At 48.8% G+C, this 20822-nt stretch overlaps 1 protein-coding gene across 1 annotated transcript; it reads left to right on the forward strand.

Annotated features, from left to right (window-relative positions):
• The first annotated feature begins 7840 nt into the window (after positions 1-7840).
• On the forward strand, positions 7841-20822 carry Farsa (phenylalanyl-tRNA synthetase subunit alpha). The gene is made up of 13 exons (XM_051168892.1): positions 7841-8028; positions 12044-12181; positions 12267-12365; positions 12460-12578; positions 15197-15289; positions 15370-15498; positions 15579-15694; positions 19164-19248; positions 19332-19431; positions 19534-19702; positions 19794-19871; positions 20023-20137; positions 20675-20822. The coding sequence occupies exons 1-13, from the start codon at positions 7882-7884 to the stop codon at positions 20811-20813; spliced, it is 1527 nt and encodes a 508-aa protein (XP_051024849.1). The 5' UTR covers positions 7841-7881; the 3' UTR covers positions 20814-20822.

The following is a 20822-nucleotide window of genomic DNA, read 5'->3' on the forward strand; positions in this document are numbered from 1 at the left end:
CTGCCGCCGCTGCTCCCATTTATATTCACACACCTCTCACCCTAACCTGACACGGCCGCTGAGCCCGCCCCTCGGCCCTTTTGATTGGCTTAGACCCACAGCTGCCCCTTCTCATTGCATCCTAGTCGGCTCAGTAGGTTAGGCTGTGGCTCGGAACGCTGGGATCCCAGATGGCCGATTTCTATTGGTCGCACCATAGGCCAATGAGGGTCGACCACGCGTTGTGGGGGACGCCCCCTGGTCGGGTGGGGGCCGTGAGCCCACTCAAGAACAGTCACGTGACTCGGCCTCAGCCCCAGCCCCGCCCTTGCTGGTGCGAGCCACCCCCCCCCCCCCCCGCCCCAGCTCTCCTTTGAATCGTTTAAAGAATCCGCGCGAGCGCCGCCAGGTGACTACCGTGTGGGGCCGGGACCCGCTTCAGCTTCGTCCTTTCCCTGTCATCTCTGGCCAGAGGGGCGAAGCAAGGCTTCTTTGCCACTTTCATTTTTCCATCTATCCTGCACTCAGGGAACGCCCACTCGATGGGCGAGCCTTTCCTGTTCAGGATAAGGTCAAGAGCCAGGATCCTGGGGGTCTTGCTTCCTCCTGGTTGCCACAGCTGTTCAGGACAGTAGAGAAAGTACCCGCTTTGTCCTTCTGTCCCGGAGTACTCTGGCAGCCTATCAGACTACTGTGTGACATGATACATACAAGTCGCTTCGCTTCTCCGAAATCACAGAGGCCAACAGGGGGTAACCCTGAGCTATATATGGCAGAAATGCTTTTAATGAAACCTTTTAGGGCTAGCCACGGCTGGAGGGCAGGAAACAGAAAGGTCTCAAAGGTGTGACCCTAAGCGTGTTTCCTCGGGTTAGAAGTAGGGTTATCTTTTTTTTTTTTTTTTAACTCAGCTGGGAAATGAAAGGGGTCACTTCTCTGTGGTCTCCCACAAACGACTTGGCTTTTGCAATTAAACGGCTGCAGGCAGAAGGCATGGGGTGTCGTTTGAGGAGGAGAAAGGACACAGATGGCTATGGTGATAGAGTTCTCAGGGAGATAGCCAGGATCCTTGGATCTGGAGTCCTCTGACAAGTCTTGTGACTGTGGCCAGCTCCCTGCCTGCTCCTCTAGGAGGAAGGACAGCACCTGTAGGGGGTGGGGGATGGGAGGCATTGCCAAACCGGGAAATGGGAACACAGGGACAGACTGGACTGCGCAGAAGGAATCCTTACAAAAAATGGAAGGCTTTCTTCTCAGGGAGAGGAACTCAGCAGTGAGTAATGACCCTTGAGGTCAAGTCGCTGGGGCTCCAACACACACACACACACACACACACCCCAGGCAGTGTACAGAATTAAGCATTGCTGATTTACGTCCCTCTGGAGGACACCCAAGTCCGCTAGACAGACCTGTGTGTGACTGACCCTCCCTCCTGTCCTGTGCTGCTGACACGCGTGCTTGATGCCTTCTGCTTTACGGTTGTCTTAGCACTCAAGAGGTTGAATGAAGCGGGGATCCAAACGCTTAAGGTCACGCACAGCTTCATAGTGAGTTTGAGGCTAGCCTGGGGTACAGGAGACCCTCTCTCAATACAATGAAATAGGGGGACTGGAGAGATGGTTTAGGAGCTCTGGCTGCTTTCCAGGGGCACCCAAGTTCAGTCCTCAGCTGCCTTGTCAGGCGGTGGACAACCTCAACTCCAGTGGCTCCCTGTACAGATGTCCACATGGGGCGTGCATGTGTACCAGGAAGTGAGGTGAAGAGGCCCAGTCGTGGGGACACACAGACACACGCCCGTGTACGTACACACACACACACACACACACACACTTCAAGAGACAGAGACAGGTAGATCTCTATGAGTTTGTGGCCAGCCTGGCCTATACAGTGAGTTTCAGGCCAGCATAGTGAAACAAACAAGAAAATATTTAAAAAGAAGATGAGGGGCGGGCGTGGTGGCGCACGCCTTTAATGCCAGTACTCAGGAGGCAGAGGCAGGCAGATCGCTGTGAGTTCCAGGGCAGCCTGGTCTACAAAGGGAGTCCAGGACAGCCAAGGCTACACAGAGAAACCCTGTCTCGAAAAACAAGAAGAAGAAGGAGGAGGAGGAGAGGGAGAAGGAGGAAGAAGGGACCAGGGATATGGTTCAGTAAATAACAGTGCTAACCAGGCAAGCCTGAGGACCCAAATTCAATCGCAGAAAACACATAAGAAACAGGATGGGGCATTGAGAGATGGCCTAGTGGTTAAGTGCACTGGCTGCTTTCCCAAATGACCCCAGTTCTATTCTTTGCACCCACGTGAAGTTTCAAAACCGTCTGTAGCTGCAGTCCCAGAGGGGCCTGAAGTAGTCTTCTGTGGGCATCAGACATGCAGATGGTACGGAGCCATGCATGCAGGTAAAGCACCAAGCTGAATGTGGTCGTGTGTTTCTGTAAAACCAGCGCGGCAACAGCAGGATGGGGAACAGGGACAGGAGAGTGACGCCGAAGCTGGACAACCCAGCAGCAAAAAAGAACGAGAGAGACCCTGCCTCAGATAAGGTGAAAGGCAAGAACGATTTCTTTCTTTCTTTCTTTTTTTAAAAAAGATTTTATTTATTGTATAGGAGTGCTGTATTTGCATGCGCACCTGCACACCAGAAGAGGGCATCAGATCACATTAGAGATGGTTGTGAGCCACCATGTGGTTGTGGGGAATTGAACTCAGGACCCCTGGAAGAGCAGACAGTGCTGTTGTTAACCACTGAGCTTGCTTTCTAGCCCCAAGAACTGATTTTTTTTTTTTTAAGATTTACTTATTTATTTATGTATACAGTGTTCTACCTGCATGCCAGATCTCATTATAGATGGTTGTGAACCACCATGTGGTTGCTGGGAATTGAACTCATGACCTTTGGAAGAGCAGTCAGTGCTCTTAACCTCTGAGCCATCTCTCCAGCCCTTTCTTTTTTCTTTAAGATTTATTTATTTATGTATATGAGTGTTCTGTCTCCCTATATATCTGCAGGCCAGAAGAGGGCATCAGATCCCATTATAGGTGGTTGTGAGCCCCATGTGGGTGCTGGGAATTGAACTCAGGACCTCAGGAAGAGCAGCCAGTGCTCTTACCACTGAGCCATCTCTCCAGCCCCTTTTTTGTTTTTCTTTTTAGTTTTTTGAGACAGAGTTTCTTTTGTGTTATCTTGGCTGTCCTGGACTTGCTTCTAGACCAGGCTGGACTTGAACTCACAACGATCCACCTGCCTCTGCTTCCCAAATGCTGGCATAACAGGTGTATACCACCACGCCCAGCTCATATCTGACTTCTCAAACTTATCCTCTGACACACACAATCCTCACATTTTTTTTTTTTTTTAATTAAGAAAACCAGGGCTGGGCGTGGTGGCGCATGCCTTTAATCCCAGCACTTGGGAGGCAGAGGCAGGTGGATCACTGTGAGCTCGAGGCCAGCCTGGTCTACAAAGTGAGTCTAGGACAACTAAAGCTATCACAGAGAAACCCTGTCTCAAAAAACCAAAAAAAAAAAAAAAAAAAAAAAAAAAAAAAAAAGAAAACCAGATATGGTAGCAGACCTTTAATCCCAGCACCGAGAGGGCAGGAATTCTAGGGGATCTTTGTGAGTTCCAGTCCAGCCTAGTGGTCTACATAGTGTGCTCCAGGTCAGCCAGGGTTACACAGTGAGACCCTGTCACCAAAGAAAAATAAAAGCCTTGACGGGGCGGGGGTAGGTATTTTGAAACTGAGGAGAAAGGGGGCCTAAGGCAATGAAGCCTAAGTACAGGACTTCATTACAGGGCCGAGATTAGAGAATACTAGAAATGGCTCGAACAATATCCATGAGAGTGTCTTGAGGACCGGGGGTGTACGTCAGCAAATGTGAGTTCTGGGCTTCATCCTTAACACTGGAAAACAAAATGTCCAAGGCATAGTCCACACGTAAGTCACTATTACCAAGTACTACGTGCGTGGGTTGACACAGCATCATGTCTCACAATAAAATGGGCTCACTCACACCAGTCAGGAAAACTGAGGGACAGAAATATTAAGTAGTTGAATATTTAACCAATTTAATATGTCAAGCATAACATAAATGGCAGACCTCCACATTAGAAACCACCTATTACAAGTCTTGGTCCTAATACCATGGTATAGTATGTGTTCAAGCATGGGCCCAACAAAACAAAATTTGTATGTATTACTTTTTTTTTTTGAGACAGGGTTTCTCTGTGTAGCCTTGGCGGTCTTGGACTCACTATGTAGACCAGGCTGGCCTCGAACTCACAGCGATCCACCTGCCTCTGCTTCCCGAGTGCTGGGATTAAAGGCGTGCGCCACCACACCTGGCTACTTTTTTTTTTTTTTTTTTTTTTTTTGAGATGTGGGTCTTACTAAGTTGCCAGGACTGGCTTCGAGATTCTGGGCTCATGTCCTGCCCTTTCAAGTGTTACTCTGATTTTGTTTTGCTTGGTTTGTTTGTTTGTTTTTCTAAATGTTAAGTTAATGCTCTACTACTACCCAGCCCTCTTTACCAAACCTGAGTCTTCTGAAAGAGTAACTAGTGCTCTTAACCACCAGTCCATTTCTCCAGCCCCAAAGCATGGCTGTTTTTGGGGTTTTATTTTGTTCTGTTGAGACAGGGTTTCTCTGTGTAGCCTTGGCTGTCCTAGACTCACTTTGTACTCAGGCTGGCCTAAAACTCACAGTGATCTGCCTGCCTCTGCCTCCCAGAGTGCTGGGATTTCAGGCGTGTGCTACCACACCCAGCTGAACCTAAGTTTTCAATCATATTTTTAACATTTTATTTAGTTAGACAAATGTGTGCGTAGATAATGCATCATACCATGTGTGTAGAGGTCAGAGGAAATTTTGTGTGTCCAAGGGATGGGACTCAAGTTGTCAGGCTTAGCAATAAATACCTTTGCCCCAAGCCACAGCAACCCTGAGATTTTGTTCATTTGTTCCTCCCACTGAAATGCTCTCATGAGGACATCGTTGGGCTGAGATTCTTTGCCATAGTCCTTGACTACACAACTGCAACCTGCTGACTTTACAGGACTTCCCCCTCCATCAGTTTTACAGATGCTTGCCTGTAGCATATATTGTTTATAGCCAGCTTGTTTTCTATGCCTCTTTGTTTGTTTCTTCTCCACCCCTTATTCCTCCTAATACCTAGGCAAGAGAGAAGGTTAGTGGAGAGTGGCGGCAGAGTTCTCTTTAGCTACTTCTAGCTGGTTCTTTGGGGCAATACCAATCTCCATTGTCAGGATATCCAGCAGTCCAGCTAACCAGCAAACAGCAAATGCAGCAGCTTTCTTTCTTCTCTGACCGTCTCCTCAAAGTGTACTCTTGAAGCGTCCCTTTCTTTCTCTGGGCTCTGATATTTATGCCCTCTCAGACTCCTCAGAATTAAACCATCTGCAGCTGGCAAAGACTGTGTATGGCTTGGGGGGCAATTATCAGCTTTGGATAAACTAAGGCAGCCCCATATCCCACACTTGAGATTAAAAGAAAAACATGTTTACATAACATGGATGAGTTTTGGTTTTTTTGTGTGTTCGAGACAGGGCTTCTCTGTGCAACAGCCCTGGCTGTTCTGGAACTCACTCTGTAGACCAGGCTGGCTTCAAACTCACAGAGATCTGCCTGCCTCTGCCTCCCGAGTGCTGGGATTAGAGGCATGTGCCACCACTGCCTGGCTATAACTGAGTTTTTTAAAGAAATCAAAACTTACACTACCCTTGCCCCCTTACCTAGTTTCTTGTTGTCAACTTCAGTTTGGTGGGTGTACACAGCAGAAAAGGGCCTTCGTCATGGGTTAGTGTAAGCACTCAACATTGGGCATGGTGCATATCCAAGGCTTTGACGGCTTTGTGGATACCGTATGCTAGGTAATCATAAATGAAGTGGTTCCCACAGCTCTTGTAAAGCAGTAAGTACCTTTAACCTCTGAGCATATGGCCTCATTATGTATGCCTGGCTATATAGGATCAAGAGCCTTCTTCTGACTTGTTTTTTCTTTTTTCTTTATTTCTTTTTTTGGCTTTTTGAGACAGGGTTTCTCTGTGTAGCCTTGGCTGTCCTGGACTCACTTTGTAGACCAGGTTGGCCTTGAACTCTCAGTGATCCACGTGCCTCTGCCTCCCAAGTGCTGGGATTATAGGTATGTGCTACCACACCTGGCTTCTTCTGACTTCTGAGAGCACCAGATCCCCAGAGATTAAAGTGAGAGATGGCTATGAGCCACCATGTGGGTGCTGGTAACTGAACCTGGGCCCTCTGGAAGAGCAGCCATTGGTTTTAATCTCTGAGCCATTTCTCTAGCTCAGGACCCAAAGAGCAATTTGTTTGTTTTTCAAGACAGGCTTTCTCTTTGTGGCCCTTGCTGTCCCAGAACTCACTCAGTAGACCAAAGCTGGCCATAAACTCTCATCTGCCTCTTCCTCCCAAGTACTGGGTTTAAAGGTGTGAGCTCCCACCACCTGGCTTTTAGGGAGATATGAAAAAACCTGAAGTACTCCGTGCAGGTCAGCAGATTCTGCAACTCTTCCTAAGTGAGCCCCTCTTCCCTAAACAGGCAGGGTCCCTACTAAGATTCCTTTTGAAAATGTAAAAGAAGTTAACATCATCAGGGTGGGGCATTGTAAAGATGGCTCAGATCTTAAGAGCACTTGTTAAGTGTTAAGTGTTAAACTGTAGCCCTGAGTGGTAGTGCATGCCTTTAATCCCAGCATTCAGGAGGCAGAGGTAGGTGGATCTCTGTGAGGCCAGCCTGGTCTACAAAGTGAGCCAAGGACAGCCAAGGTTACATGGAAAAACCGTATTTCAAAAAACAAAAAACTTTACGCTGTAAGTCCTCTTGCAGAGGACCATGTTTCAGTCACAACCCATTACTTCAGTGCCATGTGATCTGATGCTATCTTCTGACCTCTGAGGCCACTGTGCACAAAAGCAGTGCACAGACATACATACAGACAAAACACTCACACATTAAATAAAGTGAATACATCTAAAAACAACAGCAGAGTGACCATGCCTGAAACCCGCTACCCATTCTCTCCGGGTAAGAGAGAATTCTTGAAGGATGGCAGTGGTCTAAGCCTGCTAGTGGAGGCTGCATGAAAACTGGTGGGGGACGAAGGGCGCGGCTGGAGAAATGGCTCAGGGATTAGGAGCACTGGCTGTTATCCCAGAGGTCGGGAGTTCAATTCCCAGCAACCACATGGTGGCTCATAACCATCTATAATAAGATCTGGTGCTCTCTTTTGACTTGCCGTAGAATATTGTATACATAATAAATAAATCTTTAAAAAAAAAAAAAAAAAAAAAAAAAGAAAAGAAAAGAAAAGGAAATTGAGGCAGGGAAGGGAACAATAGAATTAATTTCATTTAGGCCTTTTAGTGTTTGTAATCCTAGCACTTAGGTGATGTAGGCAGGAGATTAGGAGTTCAAGACTAGCCTCCGCTAGATAATACCTGTCTCAAGATATAAAACAAGGCCTGGGCGGTGGTGGCGCACGTCTTTAATCCCAGCATTCAGGAGGCAGAGGCAGGTGGATCCCTGTGAGTTTGAGGCCAGCCTGGTCTACAAAATGAGTCCAGGACAGCCAAGGCTACACAGAGAAACCCTGTCTCGAAAAACAAAACAAGCAAACACAAAAAAACTACCTCAGATTTACTTCACTAGTTAACTAAAGGTCACTGGGGCCAAACTATATACAGAGTCCTTAAACCCTCAGGCTCATTTGAGAATTAATTGCCACACTTAAGATGGCGACATCCAGCTCCCAATTCGCACTGTGCGCCACATTAAAAATGGCGACTAACAGTCTATCGCGAGTTCCGGTTCCGGTTTCCTCGTCGCTACGGCGGCCTGCACACGTCAAGCACGCTGGGAGCAGCCATGGCCGACAATCCTGTGTTGGAGCTGTTGCTCGGGCGGCTGGCGGCAGCTGATGGCGGCCTGGACAGCGCAGAGTTGGCTACGGAGCTGGGTGTGGAGCACCAGGTGGTGGTGGGCGCGGTGAAGAGCCTCCAGGCTCTGGGTGAGGTGAGTCCAGCACGTGCTGCTGGCCGGCCTCGCTTTTATACCCCATTATGGCCGAGTAGGGAAAATTACTCGTTGGTGCACTGTGGGGGGTGCCGGTGGGAAGTTTGAAACAGTATGTTCCTCAAGAGACTAATGTCTGTTAAAGCGAAAGCATGGCGCATGTAGGGGTGTGAGAAGACGAGGTCGCTGTCCCGAAAGGGGTTGGCGTGTAATGGGGAGGCACAAATGACCAGAGACGATGCGAGGGCCCAGAGCTGTGACAGTTAACTTAGTGTTGCGGGGGACAGAGAGCCGGGATCCGATGGAGGAAAACAATGGCACTCGAGACGTCAGTGGCAGGGCATTGGGATCGGGATTCCAGGCCGCAGAGACCATCAGGGAGGAATGACATGCTTTTGTATGTTCCCTCATCCCCTGTCCTCTCTCTATTAGGGCCTCCTGTATGCAAAGCAAAAGTTGTACCATTGAGATAGAGCTCCAGACTGTTCTGGAAATTGCTGTCTGGACCAGACTGGGCTCCCGTATACAGAGATCCACTTGCCTTTAGAGGGCTGAGATAAAAGGCTCACACCGTTAATACACACACACACACACACACACACACACACAATTTTTATATGTGTATGTGCGTGCCTGCCTGAGTTTATGTGCACCACATACTGGAGAAGGCCAGAAGAGGTTGGGACCTTAAGTTACAGATGGTTGTGAGCATCCATGTCGGTGCTGGAATTGAAACTGGTTTCTCTGCAAGAGCTAATGCTCTTAACCGCTGAAGCACCTCTCCAGCCCAGATTTTACCTTTAAAAACTTTGTGTGTGTGTGTGCGTGTGTGGGTTTTACTGTTTTTGTTTTCAGACAGTGTCACTTTACACAGCCCTGGCTATGCAGTAACCCACTCTGTAGGCCAGGCCAGTCTGAGACTCAAAGAAATCCACTTGCTTCTGCCTCCCAAGTGCTGAGATACTTTTTATTTTAAAACAGGCTCTCGGGCGTGGTGGCACTTGCCTTTAATCCCAGCACTCAGGAGGCAGAGGCAGGCGGATCGTTGTGAGTTTGAGGCCAGCCTGGTCTACAAAGCAAGTCCAGGACAGCCAAGGCTACACAGAGAAACCCTGTCTCAAAAAATAAAAGAAAAAAAGAAAAAGAAAAAAACCCCAAACAAATAAACAAAAAAGAAAAGAAAAAGAAAAACAGGCTCTCGCCGTCCCGGCTGGACTTGCTGGCCTTGGCTTTCCATCTTGCCTCAGGTTCCCAAACAGATGCGGTTACAGGCTTTTAGCACCATGCACAGCCTGCTTTGTGTGTCTTTATCTCACAAGAATAATGGAGAACCATTATTAGGACTTGTAGCCAGCCAGATTGTATTCTCTGTATTATTTTTCAGAAGGCCTGCCAGGCTAAACTGAGAACTGGGGTGGGGCTGAGGCTGAGGATTGAAGCTGGCACATCCCAAGCTGGAGGGCATCTTGTGGGGAGGCAGGTGACCAGAGTCGGGGCAAGGGGGCGGAGCAGAGAGTCAGGGCAAGGGGCAGAGCAGGGAGGAAGCCCATCCTTCCAACATTGCCAAAAGGACTGTGGAGAAAGGAAAGATGATGAAGGCTTTGTAGACCAGTCAGGAAGCAGGATGCAGGAGGCCAGGGTTTCAGCCTCTTCTGTTCTCTGGCCTCGGCATTGTCTTGTAGCCCTTGCTACAAGCTTAGGATGATGACAACATTGTTTTTAGGTCTTGTGCATAAGACAAATGCTGATCAGTGTAGGTAAGTGACCCATCAGCATCACTAGTTGTACCTACTACAGTTCCAGGGTCCTCAGTAGTCAGGACAGACCAGGAGTATGGTTAGGGGCCAGGGATGTGGCCATCGGGCCAAGGACAGACCAGGAGTATGGTTAGGGGCCAGGGATGTGGCCATTGGGCCATGGCTTTTGCCACACTAGCCTAAAGCTGTCCAATCCTCGCACACCTGTAGTCCCATCCTCACCCCTAGGTGAGAAGCAAAGTGGAAACAAGAGAATGGGCAGGAAGCTCTTGGCCCTGGAGTGTGCAGCATAGCAAAGAATAAAAGGTTCTCCTCAACAAGGTGGAAGGCAAGAACTAGCTCCCCACGCCCATATACAGTAATAGCATTTGAAAGAAAGCTAACGTTAGGTGGGCAGGGTGGGGGTGGCTCATGCCTTTGACCTCAGTACTCTGTAAACAGAGGCAGGTGGGTTTTTGAGTTCAAGACCAGGTTTACATAGTTCTATGATAGGCTATTCTAGGACCACCTAATGAAACCTACCTCAAAAATAAATATGTAAATAAATGGGAAACCTTTAAGAAGTAGAAGGGAGGGCTGGAGAGATGGCTCAGAGGTGAAGAGCACTAGCAGTGTTCTTCCAAAGGTCCTGAGTTCAATTCCTGCAACCACATGGTGTCTTACAGCCATCTATAATGAGATCTGGTGCCCTCTTCTGGAATATAGGCCTACATGCAGGCAGAACACTGTATACATAATAAATAAATAAATCTAAAAAAAAAAAAAAAAACAGAAGTAGAAGGGAAAAAAGGAGAGAAAGAAAGATAAATCTGAGTCAGGCATGGTGGTACATGCCTTTAATCCTAGCACTCAAAGGTTGAAGAAAAAAAAAGAAAGATAAATCTGTTCATGCTTGATGCAGGCAGGGGTCAGAGGTCAGAGTGAGGGTCTCAAGGGGCTGAAGGAGGGAGACAATAGTGGACTTGTACAAGTTACACATAAGGAAACTAAGGACGCAGAGAAGCTAATTAACTTGGAGAAGACATGCCTGTTGCTCCTACAGTGACAGCAGCGGTAGTGACAAATACCACCAGTAACTGGCCTCGACCCCTGAACGGATGAGTTCTCCCACAGGAAAATGTGGCCTCATACGAGCTGCAGAGCTACACTTGGATGGATGTAACCTTGGAAGACACTGACTACCCAGAAGCTAGGAACAGGGGGCATACTTCATGCTTCAGTTTGGCAGTTGTCTGTATGCATCTTAAAAGACCAGCTGTTTCATGAGCCAGGTAGCACCATGTCTGGTAGAAAGACAGTGATGGCTCCCTGACTGTCTGTCACAGAAGGGCCACCTACATGATGTCACCCTCCCAACTCAGCACTTTCTCCTTCAGGCCGGATGAGACCAGACTAACAATTCTTTCCTTCTTTTTTTTTTTTTTTCCAAGACAGGTGTTCTCTGTGTGATAGCCCTGGCTGTCCTGGACTCACTTTGTAGACCAGGCTGGCCCAGCACTCAGGGAGGCAGAGGCAGACAAATCTCTGTGAGTTCAAGCCCAGCCTGGTATGCAGAGTTAGTTCCAGGTCAGCTAGGGCTACATAGAGAAACCGCATCTCGAAAAACAACATTAACGGGGGCTGGAGAGATGGCTCAGTGGTTAAGAGCACTGCCTGCTCTTCCAAAGAACCTAGGTTCAATTCCCAGCACCCACATGGCAGCTCACAACTGTCTGTAATCCCAAGATCTGACACCTTCACACCAATGCACATAAATTAAAAAATTTTTAAAAATTAAAAAAAATAAATAATAAAAAAAATAAAAACAAAACAAAAAAACACCATTTAAAAAATAAAGAAAAACAACAGTAACAACAAAATAAAAGCTGAGCGTGCCCACTGGAGCTCCTGTTAGCCCAGTGTTGTTGTGGATGTGCTTGTACCAGCACAGATGAGAAATGGGGTCCAGCGTGTTTGAGAGACCCTCTCAGGAAAATAAGGTAGAGGGTAATAGAGCGTGACAGCTGACCGGCTTCCTCTGGCCAGCAAGCACATGCACACCTGTGCAAATGCACCAGGAAGCTGGAGAGGTCAGATCTCTGGAACTAGAGTTAGAAGTAGCTGTGGGCCGCCCTGTGTGGTATAGAGTAATACATGCTCTTGACCGCTGAGGCATCTCTCTAGCTCTGGGGCTGTCTTTGAGTCTCTGGCCCAATGCTGTAGGTAGGGAGTGGGCGCTTTGACTGCCACACACGCATGTGCCACTCATGTCCCTGCAGGTCATTGAGGCTGAGCTTCGTTCCAGCAAGTGCTGGGAGCTGACTCCTGAGGGAGAGGAGATTGCCCGGGAAGGCAGCCATGAGGCCCGCGTGTTTAGAAGCATCCCTCTCGAGGGCCTGGTGCAAAGTGAGCTCATGGTAGGGCCCAGGGCTGGGGTCCAGGGAGGGGGTGTGGTGCAGGTGGGCCCTGGAATACAGCACTCACCACGCTCCCACTTCCTAGCGACTGCCCAGCGGCAAGGTGGGCTTCAGCAAGGCCATGTCCAACAAGTGGATCCGAGTGGACAAGGGTGCAGCCGACGGGCCTCGGGTGTTCCGAGTGGTGAGTCCTATAGGCAAATGGCCAAGCAGGCTGGAGGCAGATAGCCGGGCAAGCAGGGCAGACACCAGCCCTCACTCGCTTTGTCCTGTGGCAGGTGGACAGTATAGAGGATGACGTACAGAAGCGGTTGCAGCTGGTCCAGGAAAGCCAGGCTGAGAAGCTGACTGAAAAGGAGAGGAATGAGCTCCGGAAGAGGAAGCTGCTGACTGAAGTGTGAGTGGCTGCCGAGGCTAGCCCCCTTTACCTGTGTGGTACTGTGAGGGGAAAGGGAGGGAGCCACTTCACCCAAGGCCACTTAATGCTGTTGTCAGTCTTCACCTGACCCCTTTCACATGGCTGTTACTGTGGTCATCGTATGGCTCTTTGGTTTTGGGACAGGATTGCTTTATGTAGCCCTGGCTAGCCTGGTGCTTGCTTTGTAGTTCAGGCTAGCCTCAAATTTTCAGAGATCTGCCTCCTTAGTGCTGGGAGTAGAGGCGTGCACCACCACACCCAGCTGCATGTGTGCTGGGCTCAGGCAGTTTGCTCTTGCTGCACTTGCTGCTGAGGAATGGCATCCTGTAGACCTCCCAGGCAATCAGCCAATTAAATTCCTGCTCCTATGTCACTCAAGTGAGGCCATACTGAGCCAGATTAGGTGCTGCATACTTGTGCAGCTGAGACAAGGTGATCGTGAATTCCAGGCCAGCCTAGACCACAGAGTGAAACCTATCTCAAAACCATTTAAAGCCTGGGATTGAGGGCTACCAGACTGGTGGAAGTCTCGGCTCTGTAGCTTGTTAGCTATGTAAACTTGGCTAACTCACCCAGCCTTTCACAACCAAAGCTTGCTTTCTTCTTTATAAAATACCTTCTCATAGGGTGGTGGTAAAACAGATCCTAACCCAAAATAAGCCCTCAATATGTTGCTGACGGCATCATGCCCATCTGTTTGCATCATTACTTGGATGGAACTCAGTACAAATTAGATTCTCAGTGTTTATAGAATGAATAGATGCATGAACAGGTAGGACGGCAGGGACTCCATAGGAAAAGTTCAAATGACAATGTCAAGACAATAGATAAAGCAGAATGAACCAAGGAAGGTTAGGAGTTCAAGGCCAGTCTGGGCTACATAAAACCCCTAATCAAGAAAAAAGAAGAAAAGAAAAGAAAAATTGGGCATGGTGGCTCATGCCTTTAATCCCAGCACTGGAAGGCAGAGGCAGGCAGATCTCTGTTAGTTCAAGGCCAGCCTGGTCTACAAAGTGAATCCAGGACAGCCAAGGCTACACAGGGATGCTGTGTCTTGGGGTGGAGGTGGGAGAAGAGGAGACAAAAAATGAGGGCCATCAAAATATCTCAGTGGCTAAAATACTTGTCACTAGGCCTGATAACTTGAGTGCCATCCCTGGGACCCACATGGTAGAAGGAAAGAACTTACTTCTTTTTTCTTTTTCTTTTTCTTTTTCTTTTTTTTTTTTTAAGATTTATTTATGTATTTAATGTATATGAGTGCTCTATCTGCATGTACAGCTGCACGCTAGGAGAGGGCATCAGATCACATTATAGATGGTTGTGAGCCACCATGTATGTGGTTGCTGGGAATTGAACTCAGGACCTCTGGAAGAACAGACAGTGCTCTTAACTGCTGAGCCATCTTTCCAGCTCCTTGTTTTATTTATTTATTTTTATTTTTTTGGTCTTTTCATGACAGGGTTTCTCTGTGTAGCCTTGACCATCCTGGACTTAATTTGTAGACCAGGCTAGTCATGAACTCACAGTGATCTGCCTGCCTCTGCTGCCCTAGTGCTGGGGTTAAAGGTGTGCCACCATGCCTGGCATCACAAGAACTGATTTTTGAAGTTGTTTTCTGACCTTCACATATAAACACGTGCATACCTGTACACACACACAGATCAATGAATGGAACAATTATTTTTGAAACTTAAAAAGCTGGAGAGGCTGATGAGACGGCTCAGTGGTTAAGAGCTCTTGCGCTCTTCCAGAACCCCTGTGTTAGGTTCCTGCACCCAGGTTGGACAGCTACAACCTCCCGCCACTCTAGCTCTAGGACCTGTGTTAGAAGCAGATCCAGGGTCGGACACCTTCTCCTGTCCTCCAGAGGCACCCACACACACACATGTTACAGTCACACAACCACACAGATCGTAAAAACAAAAAACCAGAAACTAGTCTAGCTCAGTTGTAGGATACTTGCCTGGCACACCCATGGCCCCAGGGTTCATGTCTACCACCACAAAGAGAAAAAAGCAGCTCACACTGTTGTGTGTGCCTTTATTTCCAGCATAGGTAGCAGGGACAGGGTCAGTGAATTTAAGGCCAGTCTGGTCTGTATAGGAGTTCCAAGTCAACCAGAGCTCCGTGGTGACCCTCTGTCAAAAGCAAAACAAAACAAAGAAAAACAACAACAACAACAATTTAAAAAAACCCCGCAGGTAAAGACAGTTTGTGGGATACAATGGCTATAATCTCGGCCTTTAGTATGTAACTTAATCTTCTCTAGAAAAAAAATAAGTAGAGCAGGTTCTTGGGGTGTCACTTAGGTGACTAGTATGTACTAAGCCCTGAATTTGATCCTTGGGGCCACATAATCGTGGTGTGACATAGGTCTGTAGTTGCAGCATGTAGAAGGCAGACACAGGAGGATCAGTTCAAGGTCATGTTAGACGATACAGCAAACTGCAGGTTCATCTGGGATACATGAAATCCATTACAGCACCAACAACAAACAGCCTAAGCCAGAGTGATGACGCTCAGTTCTGGGATTTGCACCCAGTGGAAGATCAAGGCAGAGATGACAGCACTGTCCCTTCTCCCTCTGTGTACAGGATCCTGAAAACCTACTGGGTAAGCAAGGGCAGCGCCTTCAGCACCAGTGTGTCCAAGCAGGAGGCGGAGCTTAGCGCGGAGATGATCTCCAGGTAGGGGGGAGAGAGGGGAGAGGGTGTGGGGGAGGGGAGGCAGCCCTCCTCATGTCTTTGCACCCTGAATCTCCCCACAGTGGCTCCTGGAGGGACCGACCCTTCAAACCTTACAACTTCTCTGCCCGTGGCGTCCTCCCAGACGGTGGCCACCTGCATCCCTTGCTCAAGGTCCGCTCACAGTTCCGACAGATCTTCCTGGAGATGGGGTGAGCACGGGGGCCGGGTGGGGTGTGGCAGCTACTGGGCACAGGCAGGTGGGCAGGCCAGGCAGTCATGTCTCCTGCAGGTTCACTGAGATGCCTACGGACAATTTCATTGAGAGCTCCTTCTGGAATTTTGATGCACTCTTCCAGCCTCAGCAGCACCCAGCACGTGACCAGCATGACACTTTCTTCCTGCGAGGTAGGTAGCCCGGGAGCCTGGCCAGTGTGGTAGCAGAGATCCAGGGTCTGGGTAAGGCTTTACGGAAGAGCTACCTCATTTCATAGAGGGGTTCACTGTGTGGCCTTGACTGGCCTGCACCTCATGTACACAGGCTGGCCTTGGACTCACAAGGATCCCGCTGCCTCTGCTTGCTAAGGCTACTTAAAGGCATATGCCACAACGCATGGAGAGCTTTATTATATTCAGAGCCTCATTGGCTGTCCTGGAAGTCTTATGTAGACCAGGCTGGCCTCAGACTTACAAAGATCCACCTGCGCTTCTGCCTCCCAAGTGTTGGTGCTACAGGCATGGGCCATCACACTTAGCATGTTTTCTTTCTTTCTTTTCCTTTCTTTCCTTCCTTCCTTTCTCTTTCTCTCTCTCTCCTTCCTTCCTTCCCTCCCTCCGTTCCTCCTCCCTCCTTTGTTTTGTTTTTTTGAGACAGTTTCTCTGTGTACCCTTGGCTGTCCTGGAACTCGGTTTGTAGACCAGGCTGCCTTCAAACTCAGATCTGCCTGCCTCTGCCTCCCGAGTGCTCCTGAGTGTGCATCGCCACCACCTGGCCTCATGTCCCAGATTTTTAATGCCACCTAAGGGCTGGAGTGTGGTTCATCAGTGTAGCATTTTCTTAGCACAGTTGGGAACCTGAGTTCTCTCTGTCCACAAGCCACTCTGACTCCGTCCCCTCCCCCCTCTTATCATCATGTAAATTCTCAAGGGTTTATTTGGGTCAGACTCCTTTTCACTAAACTGAACATGTACGTGGGTTGGAGAAAAGGCTTAGCAGTTAAGAGCACTTGATGCCTTTTCAGAGGACCCTAGTTTAGTTCCCAGCACCCATGTTTGGTGTTCACAACAGCCTCTAACTCCAGCTCCAAGGAATCTCATGCCTTCTGGGCTGCTTAGGCACTGAAATTCATGTGCATATACCCCCACAGACACACAGGCATACACATAACTGAAAAATAAAAATCTTTAAATAGAAGCATGTGTTGATAGTTCTGGAAATGCACATCACTTCCACTTTTTCTTCTTGGTGGTTGTTGTTTTTCCCAGAGTTCTCTGTAGTGAGACTTCTGGAGTTTTGGATTCTTTAAAATCATAGAACTATAATTAATTATACTAAATTAAAATTAATTTAAAAAATCACAGAAATATTATAAGAATCTGTTTTCGTTTTAATCCCAGGCATGGGGCTATGGGGCTGCTTCTGACTGTCTGCAGCAGCTGACTATGATTTGTCTTGTGCTCTAGCAGAGGCATGGTTTTGCCAGCTGCAGATAGTTGCTGCCATTGTGTGACATTTGGAATTCTGGGAACTTTTCAGAAGGTATATAAATGCTAGGGCTGGGCTGGGTGTGGTGGCGCACATCTTTATTCCCAGCACTTGGGAGGCAGAGGCAGGTGGATATTTTTATTATATAAAAAATAAATGCTAGGGTTCCAATAGGTGGGGTTGGTGGTTGTTGGTCATTCAGGGAGCTTGGATGTGGTTTGTTAGTAGTCGTGGCCAAAGAAGAAACAAAAAGCGGCTGAAGAGATGGCTCAGTAGTTAAGAGCACTGTCTGCTCTTCCAAAGGACCTGTGTTCAATTCCCAGCATCCACATGACAGCTCACAACTGTCTGTAACTCCAGTTCCAAGGGATCTGACACCCTCACACTAATGCACATAAAATAAAATTTAAAAAAATTTTTAAAAGAAGAAACAGCCAGATGGTGGTGGCGCGCGCCTTTAATCCCAGCACTTGGGAGGCAGAGGTGGGTGGATCTCTGTGAGTTTAAGGACAGCCTGGTCTACAAAGTGAGTCCAAGACAGCCAGGGTCACACAGGGAAACCCTGTCTTGGAAAAAGAAGAGAAGAAGAAGAAGAAGAAGAAGAAGAAGAAGAAGAAGAAGAAGAAGAAGAAGAAGAAGAAGAAGAAGAAGAAGAAAGAAAGAAGAAGAAACAAAAGGAAGGAAGTTAGATCAGGGAGTCCTGCTCCCCCCCTCCCCCCATCCTTCTTTCTCTTCTATCTAGTCCTCCACTGTAGTTTAGGCTGGCCTTGAACTCATATCAGTCTTCCTGCCTCAGCCTCCAGCATGATGGGATTACAAGTGTGGGCCACCATGACTAGTTATTTGTTTCTTGTGTGTGTGTGTGTGTGTGTGTGTGTGTGTGTGTGTTGCTTCTGCTAGGAATGGAACCTGGGGTTTCCTACATGCTGGCAAATTTCTCTGACCCTTGTCACAGGCCAGCTCTTTAGTGTTGTATTTCACTGTCCTCAATTCTTTCTGTCTTCTCCCCTAGGAAGTGAGCAGGTGAGCTCCCTAGGTGCCCAATTTAGTAGCAGTGATGTTGCTGTTGTCGTGGTACCCAAAACTCATCTTCTACTCCATTGTTGTGAACCTTCCAACTACAGGAAGTGGTTCTGTTAGCCCCTTGTTTACAATTGAGGAAACTGGGGCTCAGAAAGAACATCACTTGCCCAGGGCTACACAGCTGGTACATGCTGAAGACTTATTCAAGCACCAAAACTATGCTGTTAACATTCCCAAAGATTCACATGCGTAAAGTGGGTGTGGTAGCTCAGCAGCACTCAGAAGGGTAAGGGGGACGTTTAAGTTCAAAAAGGAAGAAGGAATTGTTTTGCTCGTTTGCTACTTGGGGTGCATCTTAGTGGTAGAGCACTTGCCAAACCTGAGAAGGCCCTTGGTTCCAGGAAGCATTGGGGAAAAGTCACACATTTCTTGACAAGGCCTCCCTGAAGGTCCTCCTCAGTGCCAAGATTGCTTTTAACCAAATGAGTCACATCCCTGAGTAGGACAGAAGTCCCTGTTTCCGGGGAGACCCACTTGCTGACTAGATAGTTCCTAAGGAATCTGTGTAGCAGGGACAAGGGGCTAAAAAAAAAAAAAAACTTGGAGACACGAGTGTGTGCCTACAGGGCTATAGAAGTCAGAGGTATGTGTGGCTTTAGTCTTAAGCAAGGCTGGTGTCAGAGCACACACTTTTAATAACAGCATTCTGGAAGCAGAGACAGATGGATCTAAGTTCAAGGCCAGCCTGATCTACAAAATGAGTTTCAGGCCCACCAGATCTATAGTCAAATCCAGTCTCAAACAAAACAAAACAAAAACCAAAACAAAGGCGTAAGGGGAAGAACTATCTGAAACCTCCAGCTGGAGATCATGGCCAGTGCAAAGGTCCTGAGGCTGAAATGTCAGCTGGTGGCCCTGTGACCGGTCAAGTAGGGACCAGGGTAGAAGGTAATGGGTTAGAGCCAGAGGGAAACTTGGACTTTGACACAGTGAAGAGGAAAGCATGGAGGATGGAGGCTCTGGATGACGAAGGAAGTGTCATAAACTGGGTGCCAGGTACCCCTGCCTGCTGATCCTGGAGCCATGCCTACCTGACATGCAGTGGCTTCTGAGAGATGCTCACTGACCAGATGCCTCTGTCTTGCCTAGATCCAGCTGAGGCCCTGCAGCTCCCGATGGACTATGTCCAACGGGTGAAACGGACACACTCCCAGGGTGGCTACGGCTCGCAGGGGTGAGGCAGAACGCGGGCTGGGGAGGGGCAGGAGGCTGGGGATCCAGGACCACAAGACAGACTTCCTGCTTTTTCTTTTCAAGCTACAAGTACACCTGGAAGCTGGAAGAGGCCCGGAAAAACCTCCTTCGCACGCACACCACAGCAGCCAGCGCCCGAGCCCTTCACCGTTTAGCCCAGAAGGTGCAACTTGGCCTGGGCAGGGTGGGTGGTTAGTGCTGTACTATAGCCCTTCTGACCTTTGCCAGGGCCGGGCCTGGCCTGGCTGTCAATCCTCCTCCCCAGAAGCCATTTACACCAGCCAAGTACTTCTCTATTGACCGTGTGTTTCGGAATGAGACGCTGGACGCCACGCACCTGGCTGAGTTCCACCAGATCGAGGGTGTGATAGCTGACCATGGGCTCACCCTTGGCCACCTCATGGGTGTATTGAGGGAGTTCTTCACCAAGCTGGGTGAGCAGACAAGCCAGTGCAGGCAGGTGGTGTTCGGGGACCCTTAGAGGGTGCCTCTGCATCATCATCCTGCCTTGGCCAACCCCTACAGGAATCACCCAGCTGCGCTTCAAGCCAGCCTACAATCCCTACACAGAGCCCAGCATGGAAGTGTTCAGCTACCATCAAGGTCAGGGATGAGAGACTGGGTACAGAGGGAGGTCTGGGGGATCTCACACTTGGCCCGTGTCACCCTCTTTGCCAAGCTCCCACCCCAACGTCCCGTCTTTGTGTGCAGTGTCACCTGTGTGCGCACTCTAGCCTCCCTCTTGTCCCCACAGGTCTCAAGAAGTGGGTAGAAGTTGGCAACTCTGGGGTCTTCCGCCCTGAGATGCTCCTGCCTATGGGGCTCCCTGAAAATGTGTCTGTTATTGCTTGGGGTCTCTCCCTGGAGCGGTGAGTGTCTAGGATGGAACTTGGGGTGATCCCATCAATTCATTCCCTTGTTCTTTCCTCTGACAGCTCTTTAGTAGGAAGGCCAAGTTTTGTGCCTGGCTCGAGCTGTGAGCCCTGTGGCATATTCCCCCAATACTGTGCAACCTGGGTCTTAGTGCAGAAAGAAGGGGACTAACATGGCCAGTAAGGAAGCTCGGAAGGCCAGAATGCTGATGGGCATCAGTGCCATAGAGAGGACAAAGCAGGACTTAGGAGACTAGGACATCGAGGAAGGCTCCACAGAGGCCAAGGATACAGTACAGCTGTCTGGCAGGGTGTACCAGGCACAAGGCATGGCCAGTGTAAAGACTGAGGCCAGACTTACCATGAACAGAGGGGTGAGTGGGAAGTGAGATGGGCTTGGAGGTGACTGGGCCAATGGCACAGCATCTTGTTCACCGTGAGGAAGACTTTGACATTCAAAGAAAGATGGGAGCCTCTGAGAAGCAGAACATAGCCAGCTCTGACCTAGTTAACCTCTGTTCCTTCCCCTCTCAGCCCAACAATGATCAAATATGGCATCAATAACATCCGAGAGTTGGTGGGCCACAAGGTGAACCTGCAGATGGTATATGACAGCCCCATGTGCCGCCTAGATGTTGAGCCCAAGTCCCCAAAGACACAGGAGGCTGCATGATACAGCGTG

This window comes from Acomys russatus, chromosome 26, assembly GCF_903995435.1.
Source record: "Acomys russatus chromosome 26, mAcoRus1.1, whole genome shotgun sequence".
Classification (NCBI taxonomy): Eukaryota; Metazoa; Chordata; class Mammalia; order Rodentia; family Muridae; genus Acomys; species Acomys russatus.